The following is a 21,175-nucleotide window of genomic DNA, read 5'->3' as shown; positions in this document are numbered from 1 at the left end:
GAGGGTCGTGGGCTCGAATACCCATCACATCAAACATGCTTGTCCTTTCAGTTGGTCCCCCTGTGGTACAGCAGTAAGTCTACGGATTTACAACGCTGAAATCAGGGATTCGATTCCCCTATGTAGACTCAGCAGATAGCCCGATGTGGCTTAGCTATAAGAAAACACGCTGAGGGGGTGTTATAATCTGAATATTAATCTTCGTTGTTAAAAAAGTAGCCCAAGAGTTGGCGGTGGGTGGTGATGACTAGCTCCCTTCCCTCTAGTCTTACACTGCTAAATTAGGGATGCCTAGCGCAGATAGCCCTCTTGTAGCTTTCTGCGATAATTTAAAACAAAACCTTCATTGTAGGGTAAATTATTTTACAGTTTTGTGATAATTTCTAAAATACTTTACTAATTCATTTTACTTTAATGAGTTTGGTTATTACTTAAACTTATATTTTAATTGTTTCGTTTTATTATATTTTTTATGTTTTTTTTAACAATTGCCACACAAGCCAGTCCAGGATCTTAATGTGAATCCAAATAAGTTTATAATTCCGGAAAGAACTGTGGTGTTTCGATTAGACGAGGAAGAAGACGTAGGCACAATTTTGAAATCGAGATAACTGGGCTGGACATGTGACTTGACTCATGACTGTAAGAGCCAACATGGGAAAATAAACTTGTAAATGTGCAGTTTAAGCGTAGCTATTAAGTTAAACCGTGGGTCCGGGTCGGTTTGTTTATTTGTTTTGTAATTAAGATCAAAGCTACAAAAAAGGTTATCTGTATTCTGCCCACTACGAATATCGAAACTCGGTTTCTAGCAACATAAGTCCGCTGTGCCACTGGGGATTGTCGAAGTCCGATTCTAGAAGAATTTATTCGAAGATATCCCAGTCGATCTGACCTACCAGCTGAATCGTAAAATTCGCATTTAATTACTGTATAGATAGCAAAATGTAAAACGATGGACACAATAACATTATTATCTTCAAAAAGGGGGCTTGAAATAATATATAAGAAATTATTGGTTTCAGAATTGTATGAAACTAACGGCAGAGTAAAACCCAACGAAGCAGATGCAGGCTTCATTACAAGATGGTTTACTTCGTGATTATCAAATTAAAAATGTCATTTCCACATAAGAATGACATAATACCTACTGTTGGTATCATCATTGTGTAATCCATATAGATTTCATCGTGTCATATTTTCAATATTTTTTTCTTCATTTTATAAATTTTCCCACTCTCATTCATCGAGATCTATCGAAGTAACACTAAATAGCGGGTTCCAGAATGACCCTCCTGTTACCCATTTTAAGCTCAGTACTAAAAAGTTGCTAAGCTGTCTCATGTGGCAGCTGTTAATTCATGTTTAGGATCTGGCTTTGTTTAGTTTTACGCGTCGTCCTATAAACGTATAAATTTACTCCTTGGTATACTTATGTTTAAATGTTTATAGATATGTGTTTGTTTTATTAACCTCTGTAAACAGACTCGTAAAGAAGACTGTGAATTTTCCAACCGTCTCTAAATTTTGAATTATAGCAACTAAGCCTGCTGCCAACTCATCTTACATAGTAGTAATTGTTGGTGGAAATCTTCTGCTGCGAAGTCCACCTTATTTAGATGAAATGAACAGTTCTCTCCGTCCTAAATTACAATGTTACACATTAAAATCAGTAACATGAGATCACTCAAAGTCATAAATACTTTTATTGGTACGAGAGAGTTCATACGTCAGCTGATGACCCGTAACACATATGTAATAAACTTCCTTGCTATCAAGAGCAGCAAAATACGAGAAGTTTTTGACATTTGTTAATGCATATTTCTTTATCATAGTGGCTCATCTGAATATGGGACTAGTGCTGGGAATTCTGGGTAGAAAAGAAGAAGCAGTTGAGGTGAGTTAGGCTTTCGAGCATTTGTATACACTTTTACTTTGTCCCTACTCTTAAGGAAATATAAATAAAATATACTGAAAAATTTATCTCCGATTTAAAACACAGAATGTAATTAAAAACATTCTGTACATTTACTTCTGATATAAAATATCTTGTGTTCAAATGCTCTAAACTGAAAGGTATGTAGATAGCGTGTTAAACAAAAGTAAATAGATTCTCAAGGTTTACCTCCATCTATAATGTTTGCAAAGTGACCAGTAAATATTTTAATACTATATTTTCAAAATAATAAGTGTTGAACGTTGTTAAAACATTAGCAGAGAACTTCCGAAAACTTAATATGTTTACAGATCGGAAAGTATTCAGAGATTAAAAAAGGGGAAAAGATAATCTAAGATCAAACGGCATCTGTTTATTTTCAATAAAACTCGACAAGTGCTGGTAGGTTAGCACTGTTGTGTGATTTTCTAAGTAATTATATTACATTAAAGGTTTTGTAATGGTCCCTCCAGTGGCACAGCAATATGTCTGCGGACGTCCATGCTAGAAGCCGGGTTTCGATGCCTGGTATGGGCAGAGCACAGATACCTTATTGTGTAGCTTTATGTTTAAATACAAACAAACGAGCAAAAAAGCTTTGTAATGGTGGGCCTATAGTGCCTGGCCTATGAATCCGAGAATTAATGGTTTGCATCCCATTACCCAAAACCCGCACTCATGGGGACGTGGATGCACTATAAGAGTCATTGTAATATCCTACTCCGAGTTGGCAATGGGTTATACTGACTAACTGGCTTATCTCTAGTATATAAATTCAAAATTATGGACGGCTATATGAAGGAGCTCTTATGTTAGAAAATTCTGAAGAAAACAAATATTGTAATGACATCCAAAGTAGAGTTGGTTAACAAGTTGGTTAACTTGCAGAACTTAGAAATTCGTGCTGTTTTTCAAGTTTATAATAACATGCTTACCTTCCTATTCGTAATATTATATATAACACCATTTCATTCTGGTTCAGAGTTTTAGTCTTATTTGCTAGCGTATTCTAATTGGCAGACCGCATCCGGTTTGTGCATCATTATTAATCACATGTTAAATATTACGAATAAAAAACATTTTGCTCGTAAATAAGTTTTTAATTGGGAAGTCCTATTAAGTAACAAACCGTGGTTGTCCAATTTTATCATAATTTACAGTCTGCCTTTCAACAGGTAAAACGTCGATTTGATTAATTTTGAATTTCGCGCAAAGCAATTTGCGCCAGCCGTCCCAAGTTTAGTTGTGATAGACAAGAGGGAAGGCAACTAGTCATTAGCACCCACCGCTAACTCTAGGGTTACTCTTATGCCAAGAAATAGTGGAATTGAACGTCATATTATAACGTCCTCTCAGCTGAAATGACGAGTATGTTTGGTGTGACGGGGATTCAAACCCGCAGGTTGAGAGTCGAGCGCCCTCACCATCAAGCGGTGAGCACCATCAAGCATCATCGAGCAAAGTCGAATAAAATGATGTACCACCCTGTTATGTAAAAAGTTTATTTTCTTCCACTTATGACACCAATCTTGTTGGTTAAATAGGTTATTTCTAAATACCTGTGAAAATGTTTATTTCAGGTTAAAACTTGTCAGAGTTAATTACCATTTTGATATGATACTGATGTTGCAGAAGTTATTTAGTTTGTGGTTTCTTTAGAGCACTATTTACTGGGTTGTATCATGTTATTTGCCCCGGCATGGCCAAGCGTGTTAAGGCGTGCGACTCGTAATCTGAGGGTCGCGGGTTCGCATCCCCGTCGCGCCAAACATGCTCGCCCTTTCAGCCGTGGGGGCGTTATAATATTACAGTCAATCCCACTTTTCGTTGGTAAAAGTGTAGCCCAAGAGTTGGCGGTGGGTGGTGATGACTAGCTGCCTTTCCTCTAGTCTTACACTGCTAAATTAGTAACGGCTAGCACAGATAGCTCTCGAGTAGCTTTGTGCGAATTCCAAAAACAAACAAACATCATGTTATTACAATGGAAAGCTATGAAGTGTTCTAACTATACTGATTACGGAATTCCTGTAATATTATCTATACGCCTTTGCAATTTAGGTGTATCGTCGCTGTGCCCAGTTAGACAGTGCCGGCCTGAAAGACCCCAAAATGCATGAAAGCACCAAAATATCGGCGCTCTTTAATCTGGGTCGTTTATACGCTGACGAAGGAAGGTATCAGGTTCGTATTCTAAACTGTTGATGTCCAATTTAATACTTTACTGACTAAATAAAGATATGTTCTTACTCAAGATTGTGAGTATTTTTATATGTACAATAAACAGGAAATATTAAACATTTCTATACGTTTTATTTTTACCTGCCCACCAGTGGCACAGTGGTATGTCTTCGGACTTACAACTCTAGAAATTAAGTTTCGATACCTGTGGTAGGCAAAGCACAGATAGCCTATTACGCAGTGTTGTGCATAACTACAAACAAACACAAATTGCACCTCCACACTGATCTTTTCGCTTTCAATCTTCTGATTTGTATTTTATTGAATGTCCATAAACATGATAAGTTGTTGTTGTTGTTTTTGAATTAAACACAAAGCTACACAACAGACTATCTGTGCTCTGCCCACCACGGGTATCGAAACCCAGATTTTAGCGTTGTAAGTCCGCAGACATACCGCTGAGCCACTGGGGGGCTAAACATGATAATACTTGAAATAATACAAAATGTTTAAAACATTTTTTGTGATATTTTAACATATCAAGAAAAAGTTTGATTTACACAAAAGAAATTATTTTGATACCCACTGTCGTTTTTTGCCCCCTAAGCGAATAGTCAAAGGTGTGTAGTTTTAATTAATTGTATTTGTCACTTAGAAATCAACCTGTGGCCCTCAGTGGCACGGTGGTATATCTGCGTAACTTACATTGATAGAAACCTGGTTTAGATATACGTGGTGAGCAGAGCACAGATAGCCCTTTGTGTTTGTGCATAATAAGAAAACAAACAAACAGCCAACTTGTGTGAGTAACAACGACTTTTAAGTATATTTGAACAGCGCAACCAACCTAACGACATAATATTATATATTTTTATGTACTTATATAATTTTGAACGTCAACTTGACCACAGCACGTTTTATTTAAAATCGTTTTAAATGCTCAGTATTATGTTATAATGACGTGTGTATGAACTCGTTTTAAATGCTCAGCATTATGTTATAATGACGTTTGTATGAAATCGTTTTAAATGCTCAGTATTATCTTATAATGACGTTTATATGAACTCGTTTAAATGCTCAGTATTATGTTATCATGACGTCTGTTTGTGTATTTTTGAACAGGAGGCTATTGACGTTTACCAGGAGGCAATGAATAAAATGCCCGATCATTATCAACCCCAGTCGCTGTACAACATGTTAGGTAAGGAGTCAATCTTAATCACTATACAACATGTTAGGTAAGGAGTCAATCTTAATCACTATACAACATGTTAGGTAAGGAGTCAATCTTAATCACTATACAACATGTTAGGTAAGGAGTCAATCTTCATCACTATACAACATGTTAGGTAAGGAGTCAATCTTAATCACTATACAACATGTTAGGTAAGGAGTCAATCTTCATCACTATACAACATGTTAGCGAAGAAATCAAGCTTAATCACTGTACAAGATGTTAGGTGAAGAGTCAAGCCTAAACATTGTTCAATATGTTAGTTAAGGAGTCAACCTTATTCACTATACGAGATGTTAGATAAGGAGTCAATTTTAATCACTGTGCAAGGTGTTAGGTAAGAAGTCAACCTTTATAACAATAAATGTTAGCTAAGATTCAATCTTAATCTCTGTACAGGATGTTAAGTAAGGAGTCAACCTTAAGCATTGTACAAAATGTTAGGTAAGAAGTCAGTCTTAACCACTGTAGAAGATGAAGAGTCAGTCTTAATGACTGTACATTGGTTACGTAAAGAGCGAATCTAGATCGGTGGATATTGTGTTAGGTAAGGAGTCAACTTCACTTGCTTTACATTTTGTTAAGTATATTGTTTTTACACTGCATACATCATTTTAGGTATTTTTCTGTTAACGATTTAACATAAATTCAGCAATATATATATATATATATTACAGAGGATTTATTTCAATAGAATGTTTTTCATATTTTATTACACACACACATACCCATAAAAATTAAAGACTGTAGTATTTTGAGGGCTCTTTAAAAAGTACAGTCACTTACCCTAAGAGCAAGAGCTACTGACACTGAATTAGCATTATTCTTAGGTCACAAATCGACGTTTGCTTGCGTATCAAAACCCAAGTGAGAAGAATAAGTACTTATCTTTGACGGAGCTGAAATTAAGTGAAGGACATGGTAGCTAAGTACTAGATATAATACCCTTGGTGACTTCTAGAAGATATTTACGTTCCTTTGCATCAAACTGATAGCCCTAAAGCAATAAAGCGCTTCTATAAATGTCAGAAGTCCAAAGGACAAAGTTGTTTAAACTCCCTTAGTAATTACGAGGAAGAGTAGTATTGTATTGTTGATATAAGAAAGTGTTAAAGTATCATCAGTAAATGTTAAAATATTAACTAGGAGTGCTTGGTAATTAACTCTGGATCCCGAACATTTTAATTATAACTTTGTATTAAGATGCGAATAAATGAGTTAAGACTATTCATTAGAAGACTTTAACAGCATTATAAAGATCTAAGCTAATAATTACAATGAAGCATGAGAGAACATAAAGATAACATGAAAGTGACTGAAGGTTTTAATACGATTTACAACATTGAAAAGCCGGAAATATAAAGGCTTATAGTGATGTGATTACATTAAAGTTTTAAGTTTTCTACATTTTACAATCAGCTGTAGTTTAAGAGGTAAAAATGTCTGAACAATGACGTGATGGAATGTAATAAATTTTAACACACAGTTCACTTCGAAGAATTTGATTTTGCCCAGGACTGTATTTCCTTCATTTGTTTTCGCATTCAGTTATAACTGCTGATATTGTGATTCATTCGCTTTATTTTTGGTTTTCTTAAATTAAGTAAATATTACACTTAGTTGTCATGATGATTCACTTATTCGTGTATTGCATCAAAATAAGATTGGAACTGATGCATTACACGAGAAACCCTAAAATAATGTGAAAAATGCGTAAACAAATGTCAAAAAAGTTGAAAATCCATATGAAAGTGTAGCACATTGTTAACTTTATTACAGTTATTATTAGCTTTGCCTTTCTCGTCTTTTTAACGCCCAAATTCCATATTTTATCTTTACCTGCGTGATGCTAGTGTCTAGCATCTTATATATAGCAAAGTTTTAGTTGTAAACATATCTGTACTTAACATCGTTGAAACTTAAAAGCATATATTAATCCTAAAAAAATATATACATACATCGAGCAAACAGACAGTGTCGAAGCGACATCTCTATATTGGGTGTTTAAGGGGTTTCATGACTGAATTTACTTGGAAAAAATTCTGGATATTCTTCAGCAGAAAATGTGTACATGAAGATAAAGTGCTAAAACTAATGTACGTCGCGTGATCCAGAATTGTATCACTTATTCCCGTACATTAGCTGAATTGTTCTCGATATATTCAATGTTTGCTCAAGTATTTGCCATAACAAGAAATTATGTACTTTTTTCTTAAATTTTCCGAAAAGGACGGATAAAAAATATTCCAACATAATTCACAGAATACTGTAATATTGTGAGGGGGACAGCAACCCTTTCGCTACGTCATTGCAATTAGGTTATTTTAAGCATCAGTTGACATTCTATTTTGTTTTGGAAAGTTAGAATAATCTTCCACATGAATGAGTTCTAGTTTCAATTTCAGATGTTACAGTTGTTCCGTTTAACGTGAGAATTTTACTAAAATTGCTTAAGATGTCATTTTCTTAATGTGGTAAACGTATTTTCAAACACACCAAGGACACCATTACATCCTACATCATTGTCATCAGGTAGTTTATAAAGATTCATCTTAGACCGTTGCACCTGTTTTTCTTATCACTATTGACGAGATAAAAATGGTTTAACGTTAAGTAGCTAATAATGTATTTTTCGGAAGCCAATTTATTAATATGAAAAATTCGTATTTAGTTAAGTATATTATATTGTCACATTGCAGTTTATGGTGAAGTCTATTTGTAAATTTATACTGCATAAAGTTGGTAAAAGGTGAAATAACTTAGTTGAGTGAAATACACTTAAGTACATATGTATCTCCTCATGTATAAATTAAATGACGAATATTTTTTTTAAAAGCCAATATTTTAATACAGTCAGATAATGTCAATATTGTCTGCCCTCACAGAATTGTCTAGAATGTGTTTGTACAACAAAGACATCTTGTCGGACGTGACGGATTGTTAGTTATATTCTTGCAATTATTTGTTCCTTTACCAATGAAAACTCGCTTGAATAAAATTATTTTTGTTTGTAGGCGAAGCATTCTTCAAACTGGGGAAGTTCATTGACGCTGAACAGTGGTACAAAGAAGCTCTGCGAGTAAAGCCGAATCACGTTCCCGCGCATCTTACGTATGCGAAACTATTATCCAAATTGGTAAGAGCGCCGTCTTTTGGTGAAAAACAAAGATTATGTTGGTAAAATATCATATTGATTTACCGTGTAATTATTTGATATTAGAACCTGCCACAGAAAAAGGCTGGTGTATGATGCAGTATGTAATTAAAGCTTTTTATAGATGCATGAAGTAAGGTAAAAGTATATATATATATATTTCTCTGAGTTACTCTTTTGGGCAAAAAATTGAGCATAGGTAAATACATTAAAGTAATTGTTAAAGAGATGAATAGCATTACCAAAATCAATCGTTTATATACTTCTTTTATTAGAATCGACCTGTAGAAGCAGAACAGTGGTTTCTGAAGGCTAAGACTATTGCGCCCAACGACTCCAGTGTTTACCAGCATTATGGTTAGTCTAGAATAATGATTGCAGTTTTTACCAGCATTTTAGTCTAACTTAATTACTCCATTATTTACCAGCACAATGATTAGTCAAAATTAGTAACTTTATTAGCATTGTGGTTATTTTAAATTACTGACTCCAGTATTTACCAGCACAATGATTAGTCAAAATTAGTAACTTTATTAGCATTGTGGTTATTTTAAATTACTGACTCCAGTATTTACCAGCACAACGATTAGTCTAAAATAATGACTAGTATCTATCACCATTTTAGTTATTCTAGAATAATGATTAAATTGTCTATTAGAACTAAGATTACCCCCGCTAGTACAGCGGTATGTCTACGGATTTACAACGCTAAAATCATGGATTCGATTCCCCTCGGTGGGCTCAGTAGATAGCCCGATGTGGCTTTGCTATAATAAAACACACAAACACAGAACTAAGATTAATCTATAATAATAACTAAATTGTCTATTATAACTACGACTAGTCTAGAATAATGACTCCAGCTTTTACCAGTATTATGATTAGTCTAGAGTAATGACTGCAGTACCTACCAGTATTATGGTTGGTCTAGCTAGAGTAATGACTGCAGTATATACCAGTATTATAGTTGGTCTAGAATAATGACTCCAGTATCTACCATTATTATAGTTGGTCTAGAATAATGACTCCAGTATCTACTATTATTGTGGTTGGTATAGAATCTAGAATAATGACCAGCACTACAATTAGTCTATAATACATAATTACCAAGGTGATATTATTACATAATCACAAACATGAGATTTCCTGAACACTCGTGTATCCCTTCTTTATATAAAAATTCGGTACATTTTATTTATTCTATTAACTACTTTTACCAAACTATTTTAAATTTATAATTACGTAGATACGAAATTGATTTGGTATAGATCTGGATATTTGCAGCAACTTTTCTTTTAACTTTTAAAATATCCGTATAATTGTCTTTTAAGAGCTTTGATTCCACAAAACCAATTTTCTCTCCAGGTTTTGTTCAGATGCACACACACACACTATGCTCGATTTCCTTGCATTTACCATTTTATCAATCAACTTACTTAAGGCAACGTTTTTAACTTCTATTAGTTAATTTTGTTATGCTAGCTGTATTTGCTAGTGAAGTAGTCTGAGTAATGTTGACCGTTTCTTCTGTTTCGGTATTTTTAGGTCAGTTTTTGTCAGAATCTGAGCGTCACAACGAAGCAGCTGAAACCTATCTTCGTGCAGCGCAGCTAGCTCCTGAAGAATACGAAATTGTCTTCAATACTGCTAACACATTAAGGTCAGTATTGGATACTTATATTTTTAGCACGGAACAACCAAAGTATCATCTATATTATATATAACAGCCTAATGTCTCTCTGTCATTCTGTACATTTCCTGAACGGTTAATTGTAAAAACATTATATATTAATATGCTTATTTTAAAGAATATGTAACAGGAAAATTATCCATTTTCTTATAACTCCCAAAATTTTGTATTGATATGAACATCGATTCATCGGTCTTAGTATGTGCTAAACAGTCAATCTGTGAAAAAAAAACACTTAAGAACAAAAATGTTTCTTTTTGTGAGGGAATTTCACGGGATTTCCTCTGTTGACTGATTGAAAGAGATACTTGAAAGATAGAATCATGAATGAAGAAACACATAAAGAGAGAAACATGTTTGAGTGTATATTTGTTGTTGCTCGGTTTGTTGTTTTCTTCACGTCAGTTTTATACACATGTACGGTTTTATTGCGCAAAATCGAATAAATTATTTTAAAGTGAAATTAATATCTCCCCCTTTGACACTTGTTATAGAAATCACAACTATTCAAAAGCTTAAACTTCGTTAGCGGTGTTTTCTTTCACTCAGTGAAATAACAAGAAATTGCGGTATCCAGCAGAAAAAAAAAAATCCTGATGAGCTACTAAGTACTCCGTTGCAAAGAAACCCAAACAGTTTTTTTTCCAACAGTGCATTGCAGTCAGTCTTCTTTGCTAAAAACCAAACGTAATTTTCCATGTTGAAATAACTCATGGAATGACAAAAGAGTATTATAAGCGGCCCACTAGACAGTCATATTGCATGTACAGTCTGATCTAATGGATCGGATTGACCTCACATTTGATAATTATCATCACTGTTTTTGGAAAAAGTACAGTTGAATCTTTTCACCAGACGTCTGTTTGTATTTTATAGATATTTATATTATATTAAGTCCATGTTTTCACGCCTCGTATTAATTAATAATTGCATAATAAACCACTTCGTAATTATGTATGCACACATCAATGCATATATGTTACCGCTAGAGGGTCTCTCAGTTTAAATTAGAATTGAAATAATTCTTAGTTTAATCTCTCTCAGCTATTGCTTTTCAAATATTTGGAGAAAGAGTTTTTAGATGGAAGTGAATAATATACACTTAAGGCTACTTACGATGATAGAGATTAGAAATCTGGTAAATGAAGACAATATATCAGATGGGTAAAGTATAAAGTTGAATGAAATATACTAGGTTATTATTCTGCCAAGAAAGTCATAAAGGAGAAAAGCTCTATCTGCGAATGATTTTCTTGGCGGAGTAAGTTTATTTCTCTCCATTTTTGGATCTACATCTTAGAGGTTGGAAATTTAATACTTATTTTAAGCATTAATCAAAAAACAAAACACTGCTGATCAACCTTAGGGAATGAAAACTGTTGTAAGTTGGCAAAAGGTCGTATTCCACGCATTTATAACCATCACATTTAACATGAACACATCGCGAAACCCGCCTGAAAGTGTAAGATTTCTTGGTTATCTGAAAAATAGTCTTTTATTTATCTTCAGAGGTTTCCCCACACCAAGTTGCTGTTTTTCAGTTGACAGAAAAATATTCAGTTATTAACACAACTTCCGAAATATAGCTTACAACTGTGAATGTAAGAAATGTGCTATTCCACTAGGGGTGCATTCTTTACTTAGTGTCAAAATATAACTTAGAAAACTATTAGTTGATAAAATCATTATTGCAAAATAAATTCATGCCTTGGTAGAAGTTCACAGCTTTTACAAAAATCAATACATTGCTATCTTTCAGCCATGCTCCCTACTCCTCAATGGCTCCGCTGTAGACCTAAAGGCTAAAAAACGGGTTTTGATGCACGTGGTGGGAAAAGTACACATAGCCCATTGCAATAAACAAATAAGCTTTCAGACTTGGAATTTTCGAAGTGATAAACTGGTGTTTTCACATTAAAAAATATGTAATATTAAGTACGTAAACGGGCAAGTACGTTTGTTATTTTTATATATTGAAAAAGAAATTACAGTTGTAAATAAACAGGGACTTTAAAAGTTTCCAGATGTCGTTGAGGTTTATTTTTAAGGCTTTCGTTTATTATTATTTTTTTAGACAAGCTGGCCGAAATGCGGAAGCCGAAAATTATTATTATTTAGCTGTCAAGTTACGCCCAAAGGTAAGATTATAATAGAATAACTTAATTGATAGAAAGTTAGGATTGAAAATATTTTATTTCAGAAATAGAGATCGAAATACAATTGGATAAATTACGGAGTTTTGTTGAAACATTTTGATTCTTAAAATGTTTTATTGTCTTTTGGGTCTTTAGGGAATTTCAATACTTATTAAATAATTCAATTTATTCGAGAAAAGTACTGTTGGTAATGAAAGTAAATTCAAAACAAAACAAACCAAAATTAAATAAATCATCTGATATATAAATATATGTATATTGAGCAATGTCCAGCATGTTTTAACACCATCTACTTGATTTTATCGATTTGTTATCGGTTGTTCTCCAATAAAATATTGAACTCCAAATTATAGTACCATGTGGACGATTATTAGTAGATTTCATTAGTTAATCACAAGAAAATTTTATCCTTGGGAAGTAATCTAACAGTAAGAAAAGTATAATATCAATTTCACATTAACCTATTATTCTCTGGTAATTTTTACTGTCAGTTGATTTCCGATTAACCCTCACCCTCACTGGCTTAATTATCGGTCTGAAAGTTTATACCACTGAAAATGGGGATTCTGTATTCGCGATTGGCAGAGCTCAGATAGATCGTTGTGTAGTTTTATACTTTGACAAACAAATGAGTATAAAATTCGAACACATAAACACACTCGTCGGTCAAAAAGTACTAGATAAACTTCACAGATCAGTTGTGGTGTTTAATACTCGACGATTACCTGCCATATAAGATTTGGGAAAAAATAAAATTTCAGATGAATTCTTGTTTATACAGCAACAAAATAAAAGTGTCTTGAATGGACAACATTTCTGATTACTTTATTGTTATGAAACATGTTCATATTTGTATTAACGATACATACGATTTTAGGATTCTCTGAAAGTGCATGTGGTAATAAAGGTGTTGCATAAGGTTTCGTCTTACTCTGTTTGCTTCCAAACAGTGCCAGTAGATGGCGCAAACTTAACAGCTTATAAAAAGAAAGAGAGAGAGAGAGCAAAAACAGAATAATCGTTATAATAAGTAGACAACACAAAAGTATGAACATGATTTATACCAATTCTTATTAACATATAAAAGTTTTGTAACTGTAATGTCCAACAGAAATCTCAAACTTTGTTACATTTGGAAATTGAGAAATACTTAATTAGCTGCGTGGTACACTCCTAATCGAAAACCTTATCTCACCTGTTCAAGAAGATTTGAAAGTCTACATTTTCGTACGAATTTCAAAATATTAATATAAAATATAAGAAACTGTAACAAGTTTGTGAAATACATATCGTTTTCACCAGTACAAAAAATACCAACAGTTTAAACTCGTGTTTTCTTAAGTGTTCACAATAATTATTAAAATAACACTGGTTTTGTACTGTTTTATATTACTGTATTTTATCTCTTCCTCTGTTATAATCATGGTTAGAATAACATTTTTTCTCTTAATAATAATTACTGTATTTCAAACTTTTTTAATAAACTTGTGTTGTGAGCGTAATGTACAAAGAGTAAAGACCTAAAATGCTGTTTGACTCAAGTCATATGCTGTGAAGAAGTCAGTAAAGTGACTGTAAACAAAAAACAAAAAATTTAAACTTCCCTTGCATGTATTCATAGGGGCCCGGTATGACCAGGTGGCTAAGGCACTCGACTCGTAGTCTGAGGGTTGGAGGTTCGAATCCCCGTCACACCAAACATGCTTGCTCTTTCAGCCGTGGAAGCGTTATAATATCATGGTCAATTCCACTAATAGTTGGTAAAAGAGTGGCCAAAGAGTTGGCGGTGGGTGGTGATGACTAACTGCCTTCTCTCTAGCCTTACACTGCTAAATTAGAGACGGCTAGCGCAGCTAGCCCTCATGTAGCTTTGCGCGAAATTGAAAACAAACCAAACTGTATTCATAGCCGTTTAATCATAAGGGCGGACTTTGAACATTTTTGGCAAAAAAAAATTTCTCCATTGCCTCGCGCCCCACCACTTATATATATACATATATTTTAATCCTGTACCTTATATATTACTGTTGAATCAGATTCTTATTGTAGTTTTGTTGGGGTGTGCAGGATGTAACAAGTCATATGAATCTGGGAGCCATGCTTCATGTAAATGGAAAACTCCAAGAAGCCGAGTTCAGTTATTTGGAAGCTCTTCGTCTCAAGCCGGACGATCCTATAACTCAGAATAACCTACAAAAACTTCGAAACCTGCTGGCACAGAAAGGCCTTCGCACTACTACTCAACACCGTCGATAAGCCTAAATAGCTGCCTGGAGATTTCGCTGAGTCGGAATGATCTTCTACTGTAACCCATCATCGACAGAAGTGGGTTTGACGTTAGTCACGATTTAGGCAGAAAGAAATCCCACAATTCTTCAGCAACAAATGTCAGAAGAAAAAAACAAGTGAAAACCTTAGTTCTGGTTAGTAAAAAAGTGCTTTATACCACTGTTGGTAACGGAGAACTGTAACAAAATAGTCTTACTTCAAGAAGTAGTGTATTTTATTACTATCTGAATATTTCTCGGTAATGGTGGAAAAAAATTAAAAAGAATTAATTTTGAGTCAGAAAATAGTGAGTGATGTTTCTACAAAGCCTGTAACAGTGAGGTAGCTTTGTTTCAAAATCATGTATTGTTGGTAAATAGTAATAATATAGATGAGTTTTTACAGTGATGTGATCCAGAAAAGACCACCCTCATTTTGTTGGTAATATGGAACATCTGCTATGAATAATACAAAAGAAATTTAAAAAAGACGTAGTTCTGGCTCAGAAAAGGTTGTTTTTTAGATTGTAAGAAATATTTCATTTTAATTCAGAAAATATTATTTTGTATTAACATCTGAAACGTGAAACATGTATCAGTGATAAATCAAAACTGTAACAAAGAAAATACTTTTCACTGTACAACGTAATTGTACAATTCACATTTTTATTCACTCCAAAACTTTAAGTCATGTTAGCATTTCATAGTTAAAGCTCAAAAACAATTTTACCCACATACTTAATTAAAAACGGCATTTTTTTCTTCAAGTTTCACTAATTCGTTGCGGTTTTTGTCAGTCAAGTATATTCAGGCTCATAAGAAAACACAGCTAAACAATCTGTCTGTTTTAATTTTTTTATAGTTCAAATTTTCCACTTCTAATTTAAAGGCATTTTTTAAATAGTTTTAGGTTTAACGTAAAAATGAACCCAACAAGAACAATGAACAGGGTTATTTTCTACTCATTCAGGAATGATGACAAGTTTTCCCGATATCTTTTAGTCCTTGCTTAAACTTTTACAAAAGTTGTTATTAAGCCTAACACAGTGGTTAAGAATTTCTGCATAACCTGAAAACCACACGAGTAATTATGATATATCATTCATTGGTCTTCGGATTTTATACGGCTTAATAAATATAAAATATTAGCTGTAATACCCTAACTTTTCTGTAAACCTTTACGCCTATGAAATAACAATGTGTTTGTGTGTGAGTCATGATGTTCAATAATACATTTTTTTGAGACTTGTAAAAACAGAATAAATCTGTAATTTGTTTTCTGTGACGTCTCCTTGAGCTAATCGGGGACTTTCTAGTCAAATATAAATAGATAAATTCTGAAAACTACGGTAGCTGTTGTATAATATTTTTATTATATCAATGCTCTTGTGATTTGTATAAAGCCATGTTTAGAGAAACTTATTTGACAAACGCACGACATGGGTTGCAATTTTTGTGTGCACTAATTATCTCTGTAATGTTCAAGATTTAATACCAGTTCTTCCATACACCCATTGCACTTTGAATTGATATACAATTTATAAAAGAATTATTATTGATGCACAGATATCAAGATTAGGTAAAGTTTAGATATAGTGATGACAAATGATGCGAATTATTGAGATTGGAGCTCACTTGTACAACTAAGAAAATATCAAAGATACTACCAGCCCTGACAAATACATGAAAATTGGTTTTCATACAAAATTTTTTTGAAAATGTTTATAGAAATGTTCTGTAAAAACTATCAATAATTTGACGCTTTTGCAGCTCCCCTAAAAATGTGTTTTCGTCAATATTGATTTTAGAGTTTGTGATCAATCTTTCAATCATTAATTTATCATTTGTACAATTTCCGAAATATTACCTTAGTGGGGAAGTAGGTAGAAAATAAAAATAGAGAGAGAGATCTGATAAACATATTTATAATTTTAAAATTTAATCTCTTCTGCTCTAAAAAAATATTACGAGGTTCAGCAATCTCAAACTATTATAATGTATTTATGTGAGACAATTTCTCGCCATATATATATCTATGCTTAATGGCTACAAAATTCGGAAACTTTTATTACTATTACATTTAAAGCATAGTAATAATCAAATTAACAAACAGTGATGAATATTTTTTGTGATATCATAGTGATAGTTTGCAAAGATACTAATGAAAGGCACAGCCTGTGCAGCATAAAGATACTAATGAAAGACACAGCCTGTGTTGCATAAAAAAAGATTGAATTCGAAGTTAGCCCTTCTCGTGGGTTTTAGGGTACAGATTGTTTCTGTGATTTTAACATGATGAAAGCTATCAATTTTAAAACATTTCACTGTTTTGAATAATGTTTTAAATAACAGTATTATTTCTCTATTTATTATATTTTTTCTGATTCATTTTCTAATTTGTTACACCATATTTAACCCAATTTATGATACACTCAAATTCAATTTTGTGCTTTCAGTCTAATCTGTTCTCTCCTATTCACGAGGCTGTGCCTTTTCTTTCTTTCTTTTTTTTTTTGTTTGAATCGTGATAAAAGTTTAAAACTGTTTGCATGATTGGTTAACAATGTGATAATATTCAAGCTGTAACGCATTGTTGGGATCATGTGAACTGCTGATACCGTTTATCGTTAGTTTCAATAATTACCATGTATCCGGTTCCATAATTATTATCTTGTGGTTAAGTTATTTGTTTGAAGCTTTAGAATGATTGTAAATATTATATGCTGTGGGTGATGAATAAATAATTCTGGAAGAATAATGGTGTTATTTTGTGTTTATGAAATAACGGTTGAGGCATTCGGGCCTGAAATGATTCCTTTCAGACGTTATTGAAAACACTTGTGACAAGTTTCTATTATAATTTTTCATATTTCACGCCACATTACGTTATTTGCTACTTAGAATAATATGTAATTGTAGAAAATGGATTAATTCATAGACAAATTGAAAACCAGAAATACACTTGAAATAACACATCATCTTGAATGAAGTCGAGATAGTTAGAACTTACCATCAGAAATCAAACTAGTAAGAAGTAAAATGAAATATCATTTATTTCTTTTACCTGATAAAAAAGCCATTGTGTTATCTTTATTAAAAGCTGTTTCAGAATTAATTATTTCATAAAACTCAGTATTCCAAGTCTATACACGTAATTTTTGTGAAATGTAGGGGAACACTGCCCCTTACTGCGGACGCTCATGTCTTAAACTAATAGTCTGTGATCTGTCACGCACACATATGAACTGGTTTAGTTAAAAATATACTTTTCTCGCAAATGCCAACCAATAGAAATAGTATAACATTACTTCGAAATATTTGTGTATTTATAAATGGGAAAGTAATAAATTAATGTTTCTTGGTATAAAGCCAAATAAATGTAATTAAGGAAGTAAAAGTCTCATTACAATATACTGAAGCATTTGCTTTATCTTTCCTCGAACTGTTATAATTCTAGTACTCAATATTCGATCTTCCAATTACTATGAAACTATAATTCTTATATACGTATATGTAAATATGTATTTTACTTTTTTTTCTATTTTTGGTTTTTAAACCAACTGTTTTGTGCTGTGTAAATGTTCCATTATAAAATATTTAGTTTATGTACGAAACTGAAAAGTTAAATGGTAACACATTACAGTTTAGCATGCTGGTCTGTGGATCCAAGAGTCCATGATTCGCGTTCTGTTGCTCTAAAACCGTGTCCGAAACTTTGGGGCCATGAGTGCGTTTACAAGATTGACGAACAAATCCCATTCTTCAGTTAGATTATCCCAAGATATGTGCTGTTGAATAGCTGCCTTTATCTAGTTTATCGGTTTTAAAAAATAAGTACAGAATGTCTGCTTGATAAAATCAAACTGCAAGCAATTTTTTAGTACGAAATTTACGTAACTGAAGGAAATACAAAAACACACATTTACGCCTGATTGTGGTTTGTGTTGTTCAAATTTTAACAGTAACTATGCTTCATAAAGAACATAATTCAGTTTTGAAAAAGAAGTTGAGACCGTTATTAAAGTTTGGAAAACACATTTTTTGAAACTCAGTGTTGTCAAGCCAGACAAGTTCCACAAACCATTTAAGAAAACACTAGAGGTAATGGAAAATTTGTACCGTAAAGAATCTGGCTTTCTACCGTGAAACTGGAAATCGGCACTCATGTTGTTTGCAAAATCATCAACAAAACTTTCGACCTGCAGTTGACACTCGCTTACAACGCCAAGTTTACTGACACACCAAGCATGTCGACAAATTTCATCTAACTGTTCCCGACAGGATTTCGGTTAGGTACGTTTCTTTTTTAAGCGGAAATATTTCGAAAATACCCTGTCGTGGCACATTGGTCTGAATTTGACGTTATGGTGAACGCAAACATAAAGCAAGTTGAAAAGAAAGTTGCAAGAAAAACGTATCACAGAAATAAATGGAAGCATGTTAACTATCCATAGGATGCATCGATATACGCTCTGGACGTGTCAGATCCATTTCATTATGTAGCTGCGTGTTATAATATTTAGTAAGATGTTTTTGTTTCTTACACGTCTAAAACAAAATTCATATTTTTATATCACGAAAATTTGTCAAACGTGCTGTGTAACTTAAGACGGAAGTTTTGTAGTTTTAATTGACAATTAATAATTTACGGGAAAAATAACGATAGACCATGACAAAGTCTAAGGGACATTGCAGTAAATTATAGAAATCAACTGTTTTACTTCGAAGGTAGAGATGTTACGAAAATGAGTTTGACAAAAGTAAAGAGGGTTTAAAGAAGAGAGAATTAGAGATGTTAAAAAGACCTCAACTTGTTTGTTTTTGGGAATTTTGCGCAAAGCTACAGTAGGGCTATCTGCGCTAACCGTCCCTAATTTAGCAGTGTAAGACTGGAAGTAAGGCAGGTCGTCATTACCATCTACGGCCAACTGTTGGGCTACTCTCTCACCAACGTATAGTGGAATTGATCGTTACATTATAACGCCCTCACGGCTGAAAGGGCGAGCATGTTTGGTGTGATCGGTATTCGAACCCGCGACCCTCAGATACACTGGCCATGCCGGACCAGTCCTAAACTTAAAATATGTTTGTACTTAAGTAGCTTTAGAATTCTCAAAGTACGTCAAAACCTTGAAGATGTGTAAGCTCCTTGTAAACATGTAAGACTAGCTGTAATTGGGATTAGTTCAGATACACAGTCAAGTCTGTGTTAAAAACTGAATATTGCCCCCCGCTAGTACAGCGGTATGTCTACGGATTTACAACGCTAAAATCAGGGGCTCGATTTCCCTCGGTGAGCTCAGCAGATAGCCCGATGTGGCTTTGCTATAAGAAAAAACACACACACAATAACTGAATGAAGGAGACATTTAGAAACGTGTACTCGTTGTTCAACGGTGAAGCTCAATAACAATAATAGGTATAGTTCAAATAATATTGTATATAGCTACACTAAATTGTTAAGTTATTACTCAAAAATATCTTTGTAACTCCGTTCTTTTATTCTTTCTAATCACTGATGACAGTCTGTCAGTCCTAAAGCTAAAGTCTAAACAAATCTTTCAGCCCTTAATACAACAGTTTGTGTATAAGAATAACTATAGCAATCATCCAGAAATTGCCTGGCACGGCCCGGTGATTAAGGCACTCGAATCGTAATGTGAGGGTCGCGAGTTCAAATCCCCGTCACACCAAACATACTCTCCTTTCCACCCGTGGAGACGTTATATCCCACTATTCTTTGGTAAAAGAGTAGTCCAAGAGTTGACGGTGGGTGATGATGACCATTTGCCTTTCCTTTAGTCTTTCACTGCTAAATTAGTGACGGCTAGCGCAGATTGCCCTCCTTCAGCTTTGCGCGAAATTCAAAATAAAAACAAACCACCTAAATATTAATTTCAAAGTATGTTTACAAAAATCCAACAAAGCGTTGTTCCAAAAGGAATTATAGAACGGGGTAGAATTTAATTGCAGCGTAGATTTAAAGTTTGAAGAAAGCTACAAATAAAACAGTTCAAATAAAAGAGATGACAACGTTTCGGAAACCAAGGACAGAAAAGATCGGATATAAACCAAAACAAATTATTCTAGCAAAAACAGAAACTTCAGACATATCTCTAAATATTTGAAAAAGGCACTGCAGAAAATAGAAATTTGATGTATATTTTCTACACAAATGTAATATCCCTTTAGTCACATCAAGCTAGGGCATTCTGCCCTTTGCGGAGTTCCCACGAGACACCCATCAACATATGCTGAATAAACCAATTTTGGAAATTTAAAAATGTAGAAAAATATGAAAATCAGCATCAACTACAAAACAAGTTCTTCGAGTGAGAAGTTCTGACGTATAAAAGAATTTACAAAAATGAGCTCACATTAAGCTACAAATATGATAAGAGTCAAAACACATATAAGAAACAATCAGTGCTTCATGAAAACAAATACTCCTCAATGACTCAGGGCTAGCCTGGAGCCTTATAACGTTAAGATTTGGGTTTCAATACCTATAGTTAGCCCATTGCATGGTTTTGTGTTTAACAATAAACAAGCAAACAAAT

General features: G+C 33.5%; 1 protein-coding gene across 3 annotated transcripts in view; it reads left to right on the top strand.

The window, feature by feature from the left end:
* The window catches only part of LOC143252677 (protein O-mannosyl-transferase TMTC2-like), a 304,308-nt gene extending 286,937 nt beyond the window's left edge, over positions 1-17,371 (top strand). For 2 of the 3 annotated variants that reach the window (XM_076505183.1, XM_076505201.1), the window contains 8 exons: positions 1,836-1,897; positions 3,995-4,117; positions 5,237-5,315; positions 8,363-8,484; positions 8,778-8,859; positions 10,048-10,162; positions 12,267-12,330; positions 14,398-17,361. In XM_076505183.1, coding sequence (XP_076361298.1) covers positions 1,836-1,897; positions 3,995-4,117; positions 5,237-5,315; positions 8,363-8,484; positions 8,778-8,859; positions 10,048-10,162; positions 12,267-12,330; positions 14,398-14,604 — 854 coding nt within the window. In that variant the 3' untranslated portion in view covers positions 14,605-17,361. Of the gene's footprint in view, positions 1-1,835; positions 1,898-3,994; positions 4,118-5,236; positions 5,316-8,362; positions 8,485-8,777; positions 8,860-10,047; positions 10,163-12,266; positions 12,331-14,397 lie in introns of all 3 variants that reach the window. The other variant, XM_076505193.1, reaches the window with a different exon arrangement.
* Positions 17,372-21,175: the final 3,804 nt, after the last annotated feature.

Source organism: Tachypleus tridentatus, chromosome 1, assembly GCF_004210375.1.
Source record: "Tachypleus tridentatus isolate NWPU-2018 chromosome 1, ASM421037v1, whole genome shotgun sequence".
NCBI classification, from domain to species: domain Eukaryota; kingdom Metazoa; phylum Arthropoda; class Merostomata; order Xiphosura; family Limulidae; genus Tachypleus; species Tachypleus tridentatus.
This window is presented reverse-complemented; position numbering and strand designations above follow the sequence as displayed.